At 46.4% G+C, this 19,173-nt stretch overlaps 1 protein-coding gene across 1 annotated transcript in view; it reads right to left on the reverse strand.

Annotated features, from left to right (window-relative positions):
- Positions 1-6,023: 6,023 nt before the first annotated feature.
- LOC115468163 (centrosome-associated protein 350-like) overlaps positions 6,024-19,173 on the reverse strand; it is a 59,330-nt gene continuing 46,180 nt past the window's right edge. The window contains exons 8-10 of the mRNA XM_030199707.1: positions 15,999-16,113; positions 10,614-10,838; positions 6,024-6,825 (exon numbers count right to left, since the gene is read on the reverse strand). Coding sequence (XP_030055567.1) covers positions 6,768-6,825; positions 10,614-10,838; positions 15,999-16,113 — 398 coding nt within the window. The 3' untranslated portion in view covers positions 6,024-6,767. The remainder of the gene's footprint in view (positions 6,826-10,613; positions 10,839-15,998; positions 16,114-19,173) is intronic.

Raw genomic sequence — 19,173 nt, forward strand, 5'->3', positions numbered from 1 at the left:
ATCCAGTCTGCCCAACAAGATAAACTCATTTTACATGGTCTGTGATACTTTATACCTGAGTTTGATTTGTCCTTGCCTTTCTCAGGGCACAGACTGTAGAAGTCTGCCCAGTACTGTTCTTGTACTAAGTTCTGAAGCTAACGTCAAAGCCCCTTAAAATTTACACTCCAGCCCATCCATATTTATTCAGTCACGATCAAGGCGTAGACCATAGAAGTCTGCCCAGCAGTGGTTTCGCTTCCCAATTACCAGCGTCGCCACCTAATCTTCGCTAAGATTCCATGGATCCATTCCTTCTAAACAGGATCCCACACATGCTTGAATTCCATTACCATTTTCATCACTACCACCTCCCGCAGAAGGGCATTCCACATATCCACCACCCTCTCTCTGAAAAAATACTTCCTGGCATTATTCCCGAGTCTGCCCCCCCTTCAACCTCAATTCATTTCTTTTGCTTCTCTTGGCTACATTTCACCTCTCCATTCACTACCTTTCCCCTCCTTCCAGTTCTCTGTCGCCTTTATTTCTCCTCTTACATATTTATTACATATCAGACTTAGGAATAATGTCAGGAAGTATTTTTTCACGGAGTGGGTGGTAGATAACCTGGAATGGAGGTGGTGGAGATGAAAACAGTAACGGAATTCAAAAATGCATGGGACAAACAAACGAATCCTGTTTAGAAGGATAGAATCCTACTACTACTACTACTTAACATTTCTAGAGCGCTACTAGGGTTACGCAGCGCTGTACAAATTAACAAATAAGGACAGTCCCTGCTCAGAAGAGCTTACAATCTAAAGGACGAAAGGTCAAGTTGGGGTAGTTAAGATTTCCTGAGAAGAGGTGTAGTGATTAGGTGCCGAAGGCGACATTGAAGAGGTGGGCTTTGAGCAATGATTTGAAGATGGGTAGGGAGGGGGCCCGGCGTATGGGCTCAGGGAGTTTGTTCCAAGCATGGGGTGAAGCGAGGCAGAAAGGGCGAAGCCTAGAGTTGGCGGTGGTGGTGAAGGGTACTGAAAGGAGGAATTTGTCTAGAGAGCGGAGGTTACGGGTGGGGACATAAGGGGAGATGAGAGTAGAGAGGTAAGGAGGGGCTGCAGATCGAGTGCATTTGTAGGTGAGTAGGAGAAGCTTGAACTGTATGCGGTATCTGATCGGAAGCCAGTGAAGTGACTTGAGGAGAGGGGTGATATGAGTATATCGGTTGAGGTGGAAGATAAGACGTGCGGCCGAGTTCTGGATGGACTGAAGGGGGGATAGATGGCTAAGTGGGAGGCCAGTGAGGAGTAGGTTGCAGTAGTCAAGGCGAGAGGTAATGAGAGAGTGGATGAGAGTGCAAGTGGTGTGCTCGGAGAGGAGGGGGAGAATTTTGCTAATGTTATAGAGGAAGAAGCGACAGGTCTTGGCTATCTGCTGGATATGCGCAGAGAAGGAAAGGGAGGAGTCGAAGATGACACCAAGGTTGCGGGCAGATGAGACGGGGACGATGAGGGTGTTATCAATTGAGATAGAGAGTGAAGGGAGAGGAGAAGTGGGTTTGGGTGGGAACACAATAAGTTCCGTCTTGGCCATGTTTAGTTTCAGGTGACGGTTGGACATCCAGGCAGCAATGTCGGATAAGCAGGCCAGTACTTTGGCCTGGGTTTCCGCAGTGATTTCTGGTGTGGAGAGATAAAGCTGGGTGTCGTCAGCATAAAGATGATAGTGGAAACCATGAGAAGAGATTAGGGAGCCTAAGGAAGAGGTGTAGATTGAAAAAAGAAGGGGCCCAAGGACAGAACCCTGGGGAACTCCAACAGAGAGCGGGATAGGGGAGGAGGATGAGCCATGAGAGTGTACTCTGAAGGTACGATGGGAGAGATAAGAGGAGAACCAGGAGAGGACAGAGCCCTGGAACCCAAAGGAAGACAATGTGTCAAGAAGTAGGTTGTGTTTGACAGAAATTGGAGGGAGAGCAAGTGGAAGAGAGGACAAGATCAAGACAGTGGCCAGATTTATGAGTAGGGGTGGTGGGGCTCAGTTGGAGGTTGAAGGAGGAAGTAAGAGTGAGAGAAACATATGAGTCGGATGGGTTATCAGTGTGAATGTTGAAGTCACCAAGAATGAGGGATGGGGATGAGGAGAAAAACGGTGAGCCAGGCATCGAAGTCGGTAAGGAAGGAATGGAGGGATTTATCAGGGGGGCGGTAAATGACTGCAACTCTGAGTGGCAGTGGGTGGAATAGACGGATGGAGTGAACTTCAAAGGATGAGAAGCAGTGAGACTGAGGTAGGGGGAGAGGTTAAAAACTGCAGGAGGGCGAAAGTAGTAGCCCGATGCCGCCACCGCGGCCAGCTGGGCAGGGCGAATGGGAGAAAAGATAGCCTCCGTGGCATAGAGCTGCGATTGAGGCAGAGTTGTCAGGGGTGAGCCAGGTTTCAGTTAGGGCAAGCAGTTGAAGATGCTTAGGGGAGATTAGGTAGGAAAACCGGTGCTGGGCTGACTTCTACAGTCTGTGCCCTGGTGGAGGCTGAGTAGATTTGGATGAGCCAGAGTGAAGCTTTTCAGGTGCTTTGACATAAGTGCATAAGTAATGCCACACTGGGAAAAGACCAAGAGGCATATTTTCAAAGCACTTTGGGAGGCTAAGTTCCATAGGTTTCTATGGAACTTTGGGAGGCTAAGTGCTTTGAAAATAAGCCTCCAAGGGTCCATCGAGCCCAGCATCCTGTCCACGACAGCGGCCAATCCAGCACCTGGCAAGCTTCCCAAACGTACAAACATTCTATACATGTTATTCCCGGAATTGTGGATTTTTCCCAAGTCCATTTAGTAGCAGTTTATGGACTTGTCCTTTAGGAAACCGTCAAACCTTTTTTTAAACTCTGCCAAGCTAACCACCTTCACCACGTTCTCCGGCAACAAATTCCAGAGTTTAATTACATGTTGGGTGAAGAAATATTTTCTCCGATTTGTTTTAAATTTACTACACTGTAGTTTAATCGTATGCCGCCTAGTCCTAGTATTTTTGGAAAATGTGAACAGCTTCACATCCACCTGTTCCACTCCACTCATTATTTTATATACCTCTATCATGTCTCCCCTCAGCCGTCTCGTCTCCAAGCTGAAAAGCCCTAGCCTCCTTAGTCTTTCTTCATAGGGAAGTCGTCCCATCCCCGCTAACTTCAGAAATTTTAGAACAAGGCCAGGGCCGGGCAGACTTCTATAGTCTACACCCCCAAAATGGCAAGGATAAATCAAGAACAGGTATACTTATGATGTAACACTTCATACCGTATTTAATGTGTTTATGTTGTTGGGCAGACTGGATGGACCTTACAGGTCTTTATCTGCCACCATCTACTATGTTACTAACTTTTCATCATCTGCTCTCCTCCTTGGTCAATCCATTTGCCCCTCTGTCTCTCGCTCTTTCCAAAGCTGCCTGTTTCCATCTTGTCTTTCACTCAATCCATGGAATCCACTTTTCAACCTACTATACTCAATCACCTCCCCAGCCCTCATCCACCTTTCTCTGGCTCTTTTATCTTCAGCAATCCAAGCTTCTTCTTTCGTGGCCTCCATCCCTTTCTTCTCTTATTCCCTACTTAGCTTTCTATGTCCCTTTACACCTCATCCATCTCCTTTATTTCCACCATTTTTATCATCCCCTTCACTCTTGTCCTTTCCTAGTGCCCCCATGTCCCTTCACAGCTTTACACCATCTGTCCACCCCACTCCATCCTACCCTTCTATGCCTTGTCTCAAATACCATTGGCCATCTAACACAGCCTTACCCATACTAGGGCAGTGGTTCCCAAACCTGATCCTGGAGGCACTCCAGCCAGTCAGGTTTTCGGGATCTCCACAATGAATATTAATGATAGATATTTGCATGCAAATCTATCATTAATATTCATTGTGGATATCCCAAAAACCTGCCTCCAGGGCCCAGTTTAGGACCCACTGAACTAGGGGACATTGCAATGAAGTTATATAGTTGTATTTAAAACAATAGGAGAAAATAGTTTTTCATTCAATGCTTAGTTAAAATCTGGAATTAATTGCCAGAGGATCTGGTAAAAGCAGTTAACATAGCTGAGTTTAATAAAGGTTTGGACAAATTCCTGGAGGTAAAGTCCATAAACTGTTATTAAGTTGTTATCCCTGAGGGTCAGTAGCTTTGAATCTTTGTTTCTTGGGATCCTGGTAGGTACCTGTGACCAGGATTGGCTGCTGTTAGAAACAAGATTTGGAGCTAAATAGACCTATGGTCTGACCCAGTAATGACAATTCTCATGTCCTTTAATTGTAGTGGGCAACTGATGAAGGCGGGATATTTGCCAGCATGGATAATACAGAGCAAGGACAGAGAGGCGTCACCCCCTGATAGACCACAGTTCAGAGAAGAAACAGGTGTACCCGAAGGTGAAGATCAGGAGTTACTTGAGCATAGCGGTGGAGCAATGATTATTTGGGCTTCTCAACATACACACCCCATCAGGGAACACTGGTGTCATGCACAGTGAGGGAAGAGCATTGGGGAGGGGGTTGTCACTTATAGGGTAGCCTATTAATGTGTATCCTGACATTTTAAGCCAAGCTTAGAAACATAGGAAGAACAGAGAAACATGACGGCAGATAAAGGCCAAAGGGCCCATTCAGTCTGCCCATCCTCCATAACCCCTAACTCGTCCTTTTCCTAAGGGATCCCACATGCCTGTCCCATGCTTTCTTAAATTCTGACACAGTTGTCATCTCCACGACCTCCACCAAGAGGCCATTCCACGCATCCACCACCCTTTCTGTGGTGATATTCCTCCTACGCCTATTTCCCTTTAAGTTCATCATAATCCCCTTCATTCCAGAGTTTTCCTTCATTTGAAAAAGGCACACTTCTTGTACATTAATGCCCCTGAGATATTTCAATGTCTCTATCATATCTCCTCTCTTCCAGTGTATACATGTTGAGGTTCATTAGCCTGTCCCTATATGTTTTATATTCAAGACCACTTATCAATTTTGTAGCCGCCCTCTGAACCGAATCCATCCTGTTTATATTCTTCCGTAGGTGCAGTCTCCAGAACTGCACACAGTACTCTAAATGGGGCCTCACCAGAGACTTATACAAGGGCACCATCACCTTTTTCTTCCTGCTGGTCATCTCTCATCCCTCTCCTTATATACCCAAGCATCCTTCTGGCTATGACTGTCGCTTTTTCTGCCTGTTTGGAAACTTTAAGGTCATTAGACACAATCACCCCCAAGTCCCGCTCTTCCTTTGTACACAGAAGCACTTCACCCCCTATATTGTACCGTTCCCTCGGCTTCTTGTGACCCAAGTGCATGACGCTACATTTTTTTAGCATTAAATCTTAGTTGCCAGTCCTCAAGCTTCGCTAGGTCTTTCCTCATATCATCCACACCTTCCGGGGTGTCCACCCTGTTGCAGAGTTTGGTATCATCCGCAGAGACAAACCTTACCAGACAGCCCTTCTGCAATATCACTCACAAAGATGTTAAAAATAGCCAGCCCTAGGTCCAATCCCTGCGGTACTCCACTGATAACATCCTTGTCTTCAGAGCAAGCTCCGTTTACCACTATCCTCTGGCTCCTTCCGTTCAACCAATTTTTAACCCAGTCAGTTAATCTAGGTCCCATACCAAGAGTACTCAGTTTATTTATGAGTCGCCTGTGCGGAACTGTGTCAAAGGCTTTGCTGAAATCTAAGTACACCATATCTACTGCCCCTCCCACATCCAACCGTAGTGGAATACAGTCCTCTGCTCTCGTGGTGTCCTTCCTAAGCATGGAGTGAGAAATTCTGCTTCTGAGCATTCTGTATTGGGCCACCCCAGGAGTAAGAACATAAGAATAGCCATACTGGGTCAGACCAATGGTCCATCTACCCTGCTATACTGCTTCCAACAGTGGCCAAAGTACCTGGCAGAATCCCAAAGAGTAACAAGATTCCATGCTACCAATCCCAAGGACAGCAGTGGCTTCCCCCCATCTCTACCTTAATAGCACACTATGGACGGAAAAGAATAATAATAGAAAACTATAAACACAATTCTAGACGTAAACTTGGGTAACTACCTACTGGCTGTAATAAAACTCGACAGAGTTGGTAGAGAGTTGCTTCTTAAACGGAGCTTGAATTAAAGCAGCATTTCAACACTGACAAGGTTTGAGTCATTGACGTGCTCAATAAAGCATACAGCACTATACAGTACATCCCTCCATGGAAATCAAGAAGAGTGCACTGGATACCTGCAGGAGGAAAAGCACTATATTACGTTACTGAGAGGAAAACAGAGCGCATAGTCTACGTGTAACCAGGATAGTTAGACACAGACTCTAGACTCATGTTTCATCTGGTTCTTTAGTTCTCTTCTTCCATCAGACGATTTCAATTCCGTGCTATTAGTTCTTGACGTATGAACAATTTTTCACTATACTGCTCATTTTTGGTTTCACATGTAATTAGATATAGACGGGTCTGAGCATTATCACAAATTATTAGTAAGTCTAAGCCTACAGGTCCCAAATTTGTGTTCCATAAATATTCAACTGAACATTTCTTTATATTTTGCAGGAGGAAGACGGACAGAATTTATAAAAATTAAGCAACTAGATTAAAAATATATCTGTACTGAAACGTATTACAGGATGTGCGTCTGTCAGCCCACTGCTACTGAGCGTGGCGATGAGGGAGATGGTAAGCTTTCCCCTCTCATCCAAGGTAAAGCCTTTGCTTCCAAGAGGCCACGGTCAACTCTATTCCCAGGCCATGATGATCTTACTGAAGTTCACAAACACCCCTTTGTTAGCTTTGCTGGAACGATATAAAGAGAGAACAAAAAAGAAAGATTGATTTTCCATGTATTTGAGTGTCACGGATAGCACTTATTTTTCTAATCCTTGCAAAACTTGCAGTGTTCTACATTAACCTTTAGTCCGCCAGACCTCCAGCCCCCGTGTCACTATCTGGGGTGGGTCAGAGGTCTGTTTGGTTGGGGCTCTGTTGGGGGAAATGAGTGGGACTACTAGCATGTAGATGAATGCTGGACAGGGCTCCCCAGTGCTCTCTGTAAACCCTAACGGCAGCTTTGGAGCTTTGCATTGATGGACTTTGTGTTGCTGTCACTGATGGGACACAGAGTTTGAACAGAATGTTTTTTTGTCACTCTACTTCTGCTCTGTACCTGTTGCTGGGAGTTTTATTTGTTGGGAATGTTCCATACGAATGAATAATTATACTCTATGGGCGCCACAATTTAGGCGTGCTGATGCTACACACTGAGCGCCAATTCTATAACAGCAATTGTGTGTAAAGATGTTGTTAGAAAATACTAGGCCTTAGTTGGCATTGATGCGCCTAAATGTTGGCGTCAACAGTTACGACAGGACTATGGCAGGTGTTGACGGCTAAATATGACACAGTTACGTGAATGCTAGTTGCACATACACACTAACCCCCAGATTCTACATATGGCGCCCAAGATGCGTGTGCAAATGAATTGCTTAACGAGGTCAATGACATAATTACTTGGGAGCTAATTACCAATTAATGATGTCGGCACTTATTTGTGTTTTATAAGGTAAGGTGCCTCACTCCCATAGCACATATCTCAAAAGGGGAGTGGCCATGGGAGGAGCATGGGCATGTCAGGAGCGTTCCAAAAATTTGCAAGCAATGTTGTAAAATACTGCACAAGTACGTCAGCATTTATAACAGGGTTCAGCAGGCGGAAGTCTGGTGCTCAAAGTTAGGCACAAGATCTCTGCTTAAGCGTTATTCTATAAACCATGTGCGCCTTTTTACAGAATAGCGCTTAACCCCAGATTCCATATAACAAGCCTAGAGATCTGCACCGAAATCCAAGTGTATTCTATTACCAATGCGCATAACTTAATTGCCTTAACAAGCTAATCAGCGTTGATAACAAGCAATAATGAGCACTAATTGGCAATAATTAGAATTTCCATGCACATCCTGCTAAGCACATACTGTAATACAGCGCTCTTAAGTTTTAACACATGCAGGCAAAAAGGGGCGTGGCTGTGGGTGTAGAAATGGGTATTTCGTGGGTGTTTTGAAATTTACATGCATAGTTATAGAATATGGCCCAGTGAGCCTAAATCTACATGTAAGGATTCACACCACATTTTCGCTGGTGTAGATGGAAGCGTGTAGAGTTAGGTGCTGATATATCAAGTAAGCGTATTTATTTAACACATTTATATCCCACATTTTCTCACTTAGTTGCAGGCTCAATGTGGCTTACACAATACCAGAGAGGCAGGCCCCGGTTCAATAAAATACAAATACACAATATATTAATCAACATGGAAGAAACATAAGCATAGATCAATAAAGAAAGAAGGGGTGGTGATAGAAGTACAGTACGGTCCATAGTTTTTCTGTGTCGCAGGAAGTAGAAATTAAATTTGGGTCAGGGGGCTAGGCCTTCTTAAACAAGTTGGTTGTCAGTACTTTCCTGAAGTTGAGATGGTTATGAATAGATTTCAAGGTTGTGGGCAGAGCGTTCCACAGTTGTGTACTTATGTAAGAGAAGCTGGATGCATAAGTTGATTTGTATCTAAGACCATTGCTATATACCGCACCTAAATCTAGGCACCACTTATAGAATACGCTTAGTTGGCACAGGGGCGTAGCCAGACAACAGATTTTGGGTGGGCCTAGGCAAGAAGGGGGTGGGCACCAAATGTTCTCCCCCACCACCACCAAAAGACATCTCAACTGGCAGGAAAATGCTTCTTTCCACCTCGGAAGTCTGCAGCAGGCATGCGCTGAAAACTGAGCATGTGCAGGTGCTGGTATTGTGGAGAATAGCGTTTTCATTACCATCAAGGGGAAGTCTTCAGCTGGTAGAGCTTGGGATCTCCACCAGCTACTACTAAACGTGTGTTGCTGTTGGGCGGGCCTAAGCCCTAAGTGGGTGGGCCCTGGCCCACCCAGGCCCATCTGTGGCTACGCCACTGTTTCCATATATAGAATCTTCCCCTTAGTGCCGATTTTTTCCAGCACCTAATTTTGAGCGCCATTTATAGAATCAGGCCCTAAGTGCATGTAAATTACGGAATAGTGCTTTAGTACTTATACACGTCAGTGTGCATTATAGACACGTAAGTTCTCGCATTCTCTAACACATGTGCACAAATTGCACCTACCTTTAACTCCCTGTTATAGAATTAGGGTCACTGATTAAATGTAAATTGGAGGGAGAACTTGGGAACTGAAGGTGAAACTGGGGGTGGAGCTTGGATCCCCCCCTCCAAATAAAATGTGTTCTGGTGCCTCTGGGGAGGGGAGGAAAGAGAGAAGGTGCCAGAGTGGGGGGGGAAGTGAAGGAAGGAAGAGAGAGGGGAAATGCTAAACAGGTATGGGGCACCGACTGATAGGTTGCAGGGGGGGGGGGGCGCTAGGAACTCTAGCACTGGCCTAGGATGCTTCCAGGTGGCACCTTTTTCTAAAAGCTTCCGGTATGCAGTAGCCGCTGAGTGGTGCTTTAGCCGTGAACTTGCTTTTATTAACCTCCCTTGACTTCTCTCTCTCTTAACTCTTTCCTATTTTAAGTTGTAGTTCTTTTCTGTCTGAATGTGATTTGTACGTAACCCACTTTGATCTGTCCCCACAAGAACAGTGGTACCTGAAGTACTCGCTCAAACTTGAAGTACCGCAAGGCTGCCAGTAGAGGTCACATCAGCCATTTTGTAGTAGCCTCAGATGTGGGCGGGAGTGAGTGGGCATCGCTTCCTGTCCATTCACCACTGGACCACCAGGGATTCTTCAAGGTAGGCAAGAGGGGGGCCAGCGGGGGTGAGAGCCTAGGCTTACCTTGATCAATCTTCGGGGAGCTGAGGAGGGGGGGGCTCTTTTTATTCTGGGGGTGGGTTGGGCCAGGGGTAGGGCTGCTGAAGCTGCAGCCCGAAAGCTAACCAGACACCAGCTGATATTCAGACCAGTGCCTGGTTACCTTCACAGCATCAAGTTAAGGCAGAAAAAAGGCTGTGTAACTTGATGCTGTGAAGGTAATCAGCCTTTTTTTCTGCCTTAACTTCATGCCACTTCTTAGGTGCACTGGAGCCAAATTTAAGAATTATTGGTGGTGCTAAGTCCAATGGCAATAACCCCTCCCTGGGCACATACAAGGAATTCCCTCAATATTGGGGGTACTCAAGCACCCACAGCACCCCCAGAGCCGGCTCCTATGCTTACGTGGTTAGAGGGCTGAATATCGCTACTAACCAGCTAGGTGGCTGCTCCTCCCAACCTCCGTCCCCAGCCTGCCATTAACCTTGCCGGTGATATTCCGTGGAACTGTCCGGTTAAGTGCTGCTGAATATTGCTGATAGCCACAGACAAGGCCCCGTGGATTTTACTTTTAAGCAGAATTTGCTATTGAAAACCTCTTGTTCCAGTGCAGAGTATACAGGTGCCATAATGCACAGCTGCTTGTCAGCTGCCTAGACTGATGCAGGAGGGAAAGAGGAAATGCAGAGGCCCATCACCAGTCTGACTGACAGTGCAAATGCAGTAGTGTTGTCAGAACGAAGAATCTCGGGCTGGAAAACAGAAAGAGACGTGATGAACCTTACCACACAAAGTGCCGTATTCCTTCAAAGGTGCCGTCATGTTTCCCCATTTCACTGCCTTCCAGCTCTACCCCTAGGTACACATCCTCTCTTCCAAACAAGCGGCCCAAATACTTGACTCGTCCTTTGCTGATTTTTCCCGCTGGACGAGAGAATTTTACCAGATTTCCAACCTTCAAGTCGGCAACACTTCTTGGAGCAAATGGTCGCTTAGGCAGAACTAATCCGCTGAAAGATAAACGTGGAATCACTTAGTTATGGATTTGCCTGCATCTCTGTGTTCATATGTCTTGCTTCATCTTACACAGTGTTCTACACGCTAACCCGCCAGGCGCGTGGGGCAGATGCGTGTGCAACTTAATTAGTTAATGAGTTAACGATCAATTATTGGTGATAATTGGTACAAATTAGGACTTATGCACTCATCTGCCTGTGCGCCCAAACTGTCTCATGCACAACCCAAAAGGAGGCGTGGACATGGGCGGGGCAGGGGCATTCCAACATTTTAGGTGCAGTATTATAGAACCCCTGGCTTGCCCACCCAACTTGTGCGCCAGCAGGGTAAGTTGTCGCACCCACAGTTGACCGTGGGAATCGGCGCTAAGAGCAATTCTATAAAGGACATTTGGCGGAGCTCACCCTTTATAGAATACGAGTTTAGCGTGCATCTTTCCAGAGCCTAGATTTGGGCACCATTTACTGAATCCAGCCCTAAGCGGGTAATTCTCTACAGGTCACCTAAAGTTATTCTCTGGCATGATGCACCCGAAACGCAAATTCTACACTCGGAAATTATGCATATAATTGGCGTTAGAGAATACTAGCGCAAGTACGCAAGTATGCACCTAACTTTAGACGCGAGCACTTGTGGTAGCTCAATGACTGCCACAAACACTCACGCCTAACTGCTGTCAGTTAGACACTTAATTGATGGTTTTCTATAACCCATGCGCATAACTGCTAGGCAAGCCCCTCACTCATCCATGCACCTCCCAGGTCCACGCCCCTCACTTACTCATGCCCCTCCCAGGTCGCCTCTCACTCATCCATGCCCCTCCCAGGTCCACGCCCCTCACTCATGCCCCTCCCAGGTCACCTCTCACTCATCCATGCCCCTCCCAGGTCCACGCCCCTCACTTACTCAGGCCCCTCCCAGGTCACTTCTCATTCAACAATGCCCCTCCTAGGTCCACCTCCCCCCTTGCAGTTGTGCACTACAGATTTTATATAACACAGACTAAGAGCAGTTACGTGCATAACTGCAAATTAGCGCCATTTAATACTGACTATAGCCAGTTACTGGTTGTTAAAGCTAATTAGCAGTAAGAACATAAGAATAGCTATACTGGGTCAGACCAATAGTCCATCTAACCCAGTATCCTGCTTCCAACAGTGGCCAATCCAGGTCACAAGTACCTGGCAGAAACCCAATTAGTAGCAACATTCCATGCTACCAATCCCAAATCGAGCAGTTGCTTCCCATGTCTGTCTCAATAGCAGACTATGGACTTTTCCTCCAGGAATTGTCCAAACCTTTTTTAAACCCAGGTACACTAAGCGCTGTTACCACCTCCTCTGGCAAAGAGAAACACTAGCGTAAGTCAGCAATTGGGCCTCTTAGCTTAGGCCCCACCACTCAGACTTGCTCTATGGCCGGTGTACTTTTGGCACAATTCAATTCAGCTATTAGGCAACTAAGTGAAAGTGTGCGCTTAAACAGGTGGCACGCCCGTAATCCTACCAAGTGAACGCCCCCACTGCGGTCACATGCTACAATACTTAAGGCACCAAGGGGCTAACGCATGGGTAGCATGCGCTAAATCAGAGCTAGCGCGTGCACCAGGGGCATAGCCAGACTTCGGTGGGAGGGGGGTCCAGAGCCCAAGGTGAGGGGGCACATTTTAGCCCCCCCCCCAGCCATTACCGGCCCCCCCCCCCGCTGCCGCCAACTTTGACGACCCCATGCCAACGACCCTCTCGACCCCATCCCACCGCCAACCCTCCCTCGCCATCGCCTACCTTTGCTGGCAAGGGACCCCACTCTCCACCAGCCGAGGTGGTCCTCTTCTTCCCACAAAGGCTTCGTTCTGTTTCTGACATCCGCAAGGCTTCGTTCTGTTTCTGTGAGTTTGACATCCTGCACGTACAACGTGCAGGATGTCAGAAACAGAACAAGGCCTTCGCGGGAAGAAGAGGACCTCCTCGACTGGCGGGGATTGGGGTCCCCTGCCAACAAAGGTAGCCCACAGCAATGACGGGGAAGGGATGGCGGCAGGAAGGGGGGTCGAGAGGGTCGTCAGCAGGGGGTCCAGGGCCAAATCTACGGGGGCCCAGGCCCCACGTAGTTACGCCACTGGCGTGCACCCAGCGCTAATTCTGAGTTTGGTGCATGCCGAATCCCGCAATGATTTTCTACAATGAGGGGGGGCGTTCCCGGCAGTAATCAGCAGTTGGCGCTTGCTGCATGATTATTATGTGAGTAGCGCGTGAACCCTTACCACTAAATCAATAGGTGGCGGTAAGGGCTCAGGCCGTAAATAGGCCCATTTCCTGACCCATTAAGAAAAAGCCCTTTTCCCCAGCGCACACCCAAAACACGCGCCCGCAGGCCACTTTTTACTGTGGCTTAGTAAAAGGATCCCCAGGTTATAAAATAGTGCCTACATGCTGTTTCACCCCTGCCTTGGCCCTTCATTTCCGTTTAGAACACTACACAGAATTAAGGGGCAATTCTCAGCTTGAGTCCCGAGTTGAGGATGATCCCTTCCTGGTCTTTGGACTGAATTGGAGAAGAGTGATGCTGGAAAAAGCTCCCACTCTCCCCCTTTTACTTTCTTGCCACCTTTTTGTTGTTCTTACCTCCTTTGCCTGTCCCCTCCCCCTTCTCAATCCCTTTTTAGAGAATGATGATATAATTCCTCCTTTTTATGATTTTTAATGATCTTGATTTATTTTAAATCTTTTTTATTTATTTATTAATTTTTATATGTTATCACTGAAAAATTATTTTTTTGTTTACCACAAATGTTCTTATTTGGATAAGGTTTTAATGTTAATATGTATCAGTACCCAATAGTCTTATTGTTAATTTTAATGGGTTTGTATTTGCGGCATTTTTAACTTTTGTAATACTAATAATTACTGCTATTGTTTGTTTGTTTTTTCTTTTGTAATGACATTTTTTGTTTACTATTCCTTTTTTGGATAAGTGGCATAATCCCAGTGGTTACATTTATTCCTGTAGTTAGTTGTTGGACATTCCTAGTCATAAGAACAAAAAAATAGCCACACTGGGTCAGACCAATGGTCCATCTAGCCCAGTATCCCTCTGTATAACAAAATACAAGTGAGTTGGGGGGGGGGATTAAGGCTCTTTCATGAAAATTGGTTGCTATTTTATGTTTAAATCATTTTTATTAACCACATTGCTTGACTATTAACAACACAGCATATTACCGAAATCGTTCAAAGAAGGCAATGTTATTTCCATAGATATCAACCATCATGTCATAACCCCTCCCCATCCCTACCCCTACCGCCCCCTCCCAACCATTGGCTGCTATTTTAAAGTATTTTTTCCAACTTTTAAAAGTTTAAGCTGAGCAGTGCAGAGCATTGAGGGGGTGCAGCTCTTAATCACTGAATAAGGTAGGAGACTCCATGTTTAACAGCAGCTGTGTGGAGGGGAGGAGTAGCCTAATGATTAGAGAACAGGGGAGCTTAATTCAAATCCCAGCAACTGCTCCTTGTGATCTGAAGGAAATCATTTAACCCTCCATTGGCTCAGGTACCAACTTAGGGGATGGAAAGACAGGGGCATCAAACAGCCTCCTTCTGTAATGCCAAAGAACAGATTACATGGGTAGGAGCCATCTTAAGGTAAACTTGATGCCTTTGTGAGTCTCTCTGTAAGAATCATTTCGTTTTGAAAGACTTAGGTCTACCCTTCTATTTTTTTTTAGGTGTTATCGCCCCTCTCTCCCCACCCCCTAGTGTTTTTAAGTTGGGTTGAAACACCCCTCCAAGAAGGAGGGGGGGGTGAGTAAATGGTTTTCCTTTAGTTTTTCACAAAACCTTGTATGTTCCTTATACCTTATTCCATGTTCCCAGGTGTTCATCAGCCATCACCACATTCCCAGTTCTATATGATACTGGTATTGATGCCAAAACATGTTGGGTTACCAGTAAAGCTTACATACCACCTGTACTGGCCTTAAAACTGGAATCATCTTCTGCATATGCAGAGGTTCTGTATTGAGCATTAGTAGAAACGCCCTTATATGGTAGGGAAACCCCGCCCAGTACATCCCAGAATGCACTGGGCAAGGTGCCACCATTTTGAAGACATCACTCTCAGGAGGAGGGAGTGTTACTCTCTCCTCCTGCTTAAAGGTACGAGAGGTTGGGGGCGGCACTAGGCCACCAGGGTGAGGGGAGACTACAGGATCTCGCTGAACCACCAGGTATTGCATAGGGGGGTTGTGTGTGGGCATTGATCAAGGGGGGGAGTGGCGGCACTAGGCCACCAGGGTGAGGGGGGACTATAGGATCTGCTGAACCACCAGGTATTGCATGGGGGGGGGGGGTGTTGATCAATGGGGGAGTGGCGCTAGGCCACCAGGGTGAGGAGGGGACAATACGGTCTCTATGGACCACCAGGTATTGCTTGGGGGGAGTGTGGAGGAAGCCTGTGAGCATGCAAATGCATGCATGACAGGATCTCCCCATTCCTCCCTTATGCCCTCGCAAACCCTAATGCCAGCTCCGAGCTGGCATAGGGTTCGCTGAAGGAGCAGTGTCCTTGTTTGACGTGCTGCCCGCTGAGCATTGGGGAGGAATAGAGAATACCCTGTTTTGCATGCATTTCCATGCTAATTGCTTTCAGAGCCAGCAAGCTCATTGTTGCATGCGCTCGCTGGCTCTGATCATTGGGCGGGAGCAAACGCGGACTCTAGTATGGAGCTAATGGCCTATAGTGCCCGTGTTTGCTTTTGATCATTGAGGCACAAGTGTTTGGCCTGTGGGACTACTTTTTTTGGAAGAATGACTGGGGCTCACTAATGAATGGCTTCTAATTCACTGTTCTAAAGAGTTACTCTACTCTGGTTGATCCTCTCAGTAAATTTTATTTATTTTATTTTTTGTTACATTTGTACCCCGCGCTTTCCCACTCATGGCAGGCTCAATGCGGCGGGCAATGGAGGGTTAAGTGACTTGCCCAGAGTCACAAGGAGCTGCCTGTGCCGGAAATCAAACTCAGTTCCTCAGTTCCCCAGGACCAAAGTCCACCACCCTAATCACTAGGCCACTCCTCCACTTGTGTTGGCTACCAGGCAGCTAAGCAGAGCCGTCATGTCCTGCTATAACTATCGTTTATTCTCGGCCTACCTGGGAGTTTCAGCAGCACCGCAGCAGACAAGGTCATGACGGGCATCGCCATGGCTGTGGCTGGCAGAAGAAAGAACATCGTCGCTTATCTCCTGGATCTCCTCACAGTCTCCAACTAGACACCAACAACATAATCTCATGTCAACACAGTCCTCTGCACCCTTGACTATTTTACAGGCCAAACCTGTAATCAGATCATTTACTTCATGATCAAGGTCCACCTGAGGAGACAGGGATTTTATTTGAGCAATAAAACATCTTGGGGTCCGTTTACTAAGTTAGGGCAAAAAGTGGCCTTATACAGGTCCTTCCCACAGGCTAAGTCCTTATTTACTGCTGCTGTAAAAATGCCTTTTCATTATTTTTTGCACTAATGTTGCCATTAGCGTCCGGCCATTTTTAAAAATTATTGCGTGAGCATTTAACACCATTCATTTTGTATCCCCATATCAATTTATTATATAAATTTATATATAAATTATATAAATTTATTATATAAGTCTGAGTTAATACGAGACTGGATAGCGTCACAGCAACCTGGATTAGTTTTTATAGTAGAGACCTGGCTTCGTCTGAGAGTGGATCCAGCTCTTAATGTTTTATGTCCTAATGGTTATAAGATTTTACAAGTGGCTAGACAGGGGAGGAGAGGGGGTGGGTTTATTTATTTATTTAGATTTTGCTCACACCTTTTTCAGTAGTAGCTCAAGGTGAGTTACATTCCAGTACTCTGGGTATTTCTCTGTCCCTCACAATCTAAGTTTGTACCTGAGGCAATGGAGGGTTACAGTGGTGGAAATAAGTATTTGATCCCTTGCTGATTTTGTAAGTTTGCCCACTGACAAAGACATGAGCAGCCCATAATTGAAGGGTAGGTTATTGGTAACAGTGAGAGATAGCACATCACAAATTAAATCCGGAAAATCACATTGTGGAAAGTATATGAATTTATTTGCATTCTGCAGAGGGAAATAAGTATTTGATCCCCCACCAACCAGTAAGAGATCTGGCCCCTACAGACCAGGTAGATGCTCCAAATCAACTCGTTACCTGCATGACAGACAGCTGTCGGCAATGGTCACCTGTATGAAAGACACCTGTCCACAGACTCAGTGAATCAGTCAGACTCTAACCTCTACAAAATGGCCAAGAGCAAGGAGCTGTCTAAGGATGTCAGGGACAAGATCATACACCTGCACAAGGCTGGAATGGGCTACAAAACCATCAGTAAGACGCTGGGCGAGAAGGAGACAACTGTTGGTGCCATAGTAAGAAAATGGAAGAAGTACAAAATGACTGTCAATCGACAAAGATCTGGGGCTCCACGCAAAATCTCACCTCGTGGGGTATCCTTGATCATGAGGAAGGTTAGAAATCAGCCTACAACTACAAGGGGGGAACTTGTCAATGATCTCAAGGCAGCTGGGACCACTGTCACCACGAAAACCATTGGTAACACATTACGACATAACGGATTGCAATCCTGCAGTGCCCGCAAGGTCCCCCTGCTCCGGAAGGCACATGTGACGGCCCGTCTGAAGTTTGCCAGTGAACACCTGGATGATGCCGAGAGTGATTGGGAGAAGGTGCTGTGGTCAGATGAGACAAAAATTGAGCTCTTTGGCATGAACTCAACTCGCCGTGTTTGGAGGAAGAGAAATGCTGCCTATGACCCAAAGAACACCGTCCCCACTGTCAAGCATGGAGGTGGAAATGTTATGTTTTGGGGGTGTTTCTCTGCTAAGGGCACAGGACTACTTCACCGCATCAATGGGAGAATGGATGGGGCCATGTACCGTACAATTCTGAGTGACAACCTCCTTCCCTCCGCCAGGGCCTTAAAAATGGGTCGTGGCTGGGTCTTCCAGCACGACAATGACCCAAAACATACAGCCAAGGCAACAAAGGAGTGGCTCAGGAAGAAGCACATTAGGGTCATGGAGTGGCCTAGCCAGTCACCAGACCTTAATCCCATTGAAAACTTATGGAGGGAGCTGAAGCTGCGAGTTGCCAAGCGACAGCCCAGAACTCTTAATGATTTAGAGATGATCTGCAAAGAGGAGTGGACCAAAATTCCTCCTGACATGTGTGCAAACCTCATCATCAACTACAGAAGACGTCTGACCGCTGTGCTTGCCAACAAGGGTTTTGCCACCAAGTATTAGGTCTTGTTTGCCAGAGGGATTAAATACTTATTTCCCTCTGCAGAATGCAAATAAATTCATATACTTTCCACAATGTGATTTTCCGGATTTAATTTGTGATGTGCTATCTCTCACTGTTACTAATAACCTACCCTTCAATTATGGGCTGCTCATGTCTTTGTCAGTGGGCAAACTTACAAAATCAGCAAGGGATCAAATACTTATTTCCACCACTGTAAGTGACTTGCCCAAGATCACAAGGAGCAGCAGTGGGATTTGAACCAGCCACCTACTACTACTACTACTATTATTTAGCATTTCTATAGCGCTACAAGGCATACGCAGCGCTGCACAAACATAGAAGAAAGACAGTCCCTGCTCAAAGAGCTTACAATCTAATAGACACAAAATAAATAAAGCAAGCAAATCAAATCAATTAATGTGAACGGGAAGGAAGAGAGGAGGGTAGGTGGAGGCGAGTGGTTACAAGTGGTTACGAGTCAAAAGCAATGTTAAAGAGGTGGGCTTTCAGTCTAGATTTAAAGGTGGCCAAGGATGGGGCAAGACGTAGGGGCTCAGGAAGTTTATTCCAGGCGTAGGGTGCAGCGAGACAGAAGGCGCGAAGTCTGGAGTTGGCAGTAGTGGAGAAGGGAACAGATAAGAAGGATTTATCCATGGAGCGGAGTGCACGGGAAGGGGTGTAGGGAAGGACGAGTGTGGAGAGATACTGGGGAGCAGCAGAGTGAATACATTTATAGGTTAGTAGAAGAAGTTTGAACAGGATGCGAAAACGGATAGGGAGCCAGTGAAGGGTCTTGAGGAGAGGGGTAGTATGAGTAAAGCGACCCTGGCGGAAGATGAGACGGGCAGCAGAGTTTTGAACCGACTGGAGAGGGGAGAGGTGACTAAGTGGGAGGCCAGCAAGAAGCAGATTGCAGTAGTCTAAACGAGAGGTGACAAGGGTGTGGATGAGGGTTTTGGTAGAGTGCTCGGAAAGAAAGGGGCGGATTTTACGGATGTTGTAAAGAAAG

The sequence above is a fragment of the Microcaecilia unicolor genome, chromosome 4 (assembly GCF_901765095.1).
Source record: "Microcaecilia unicolor chromosome 4, aMicUni1.1, whole genome shotgun sequence".
Lineage (NCBI taxonomy): Eukaryota > Metazoa > Chordata > Amphibia > Gymnophiona > Siphonopidae > Microcaecilia > Microcaecilia unicolor.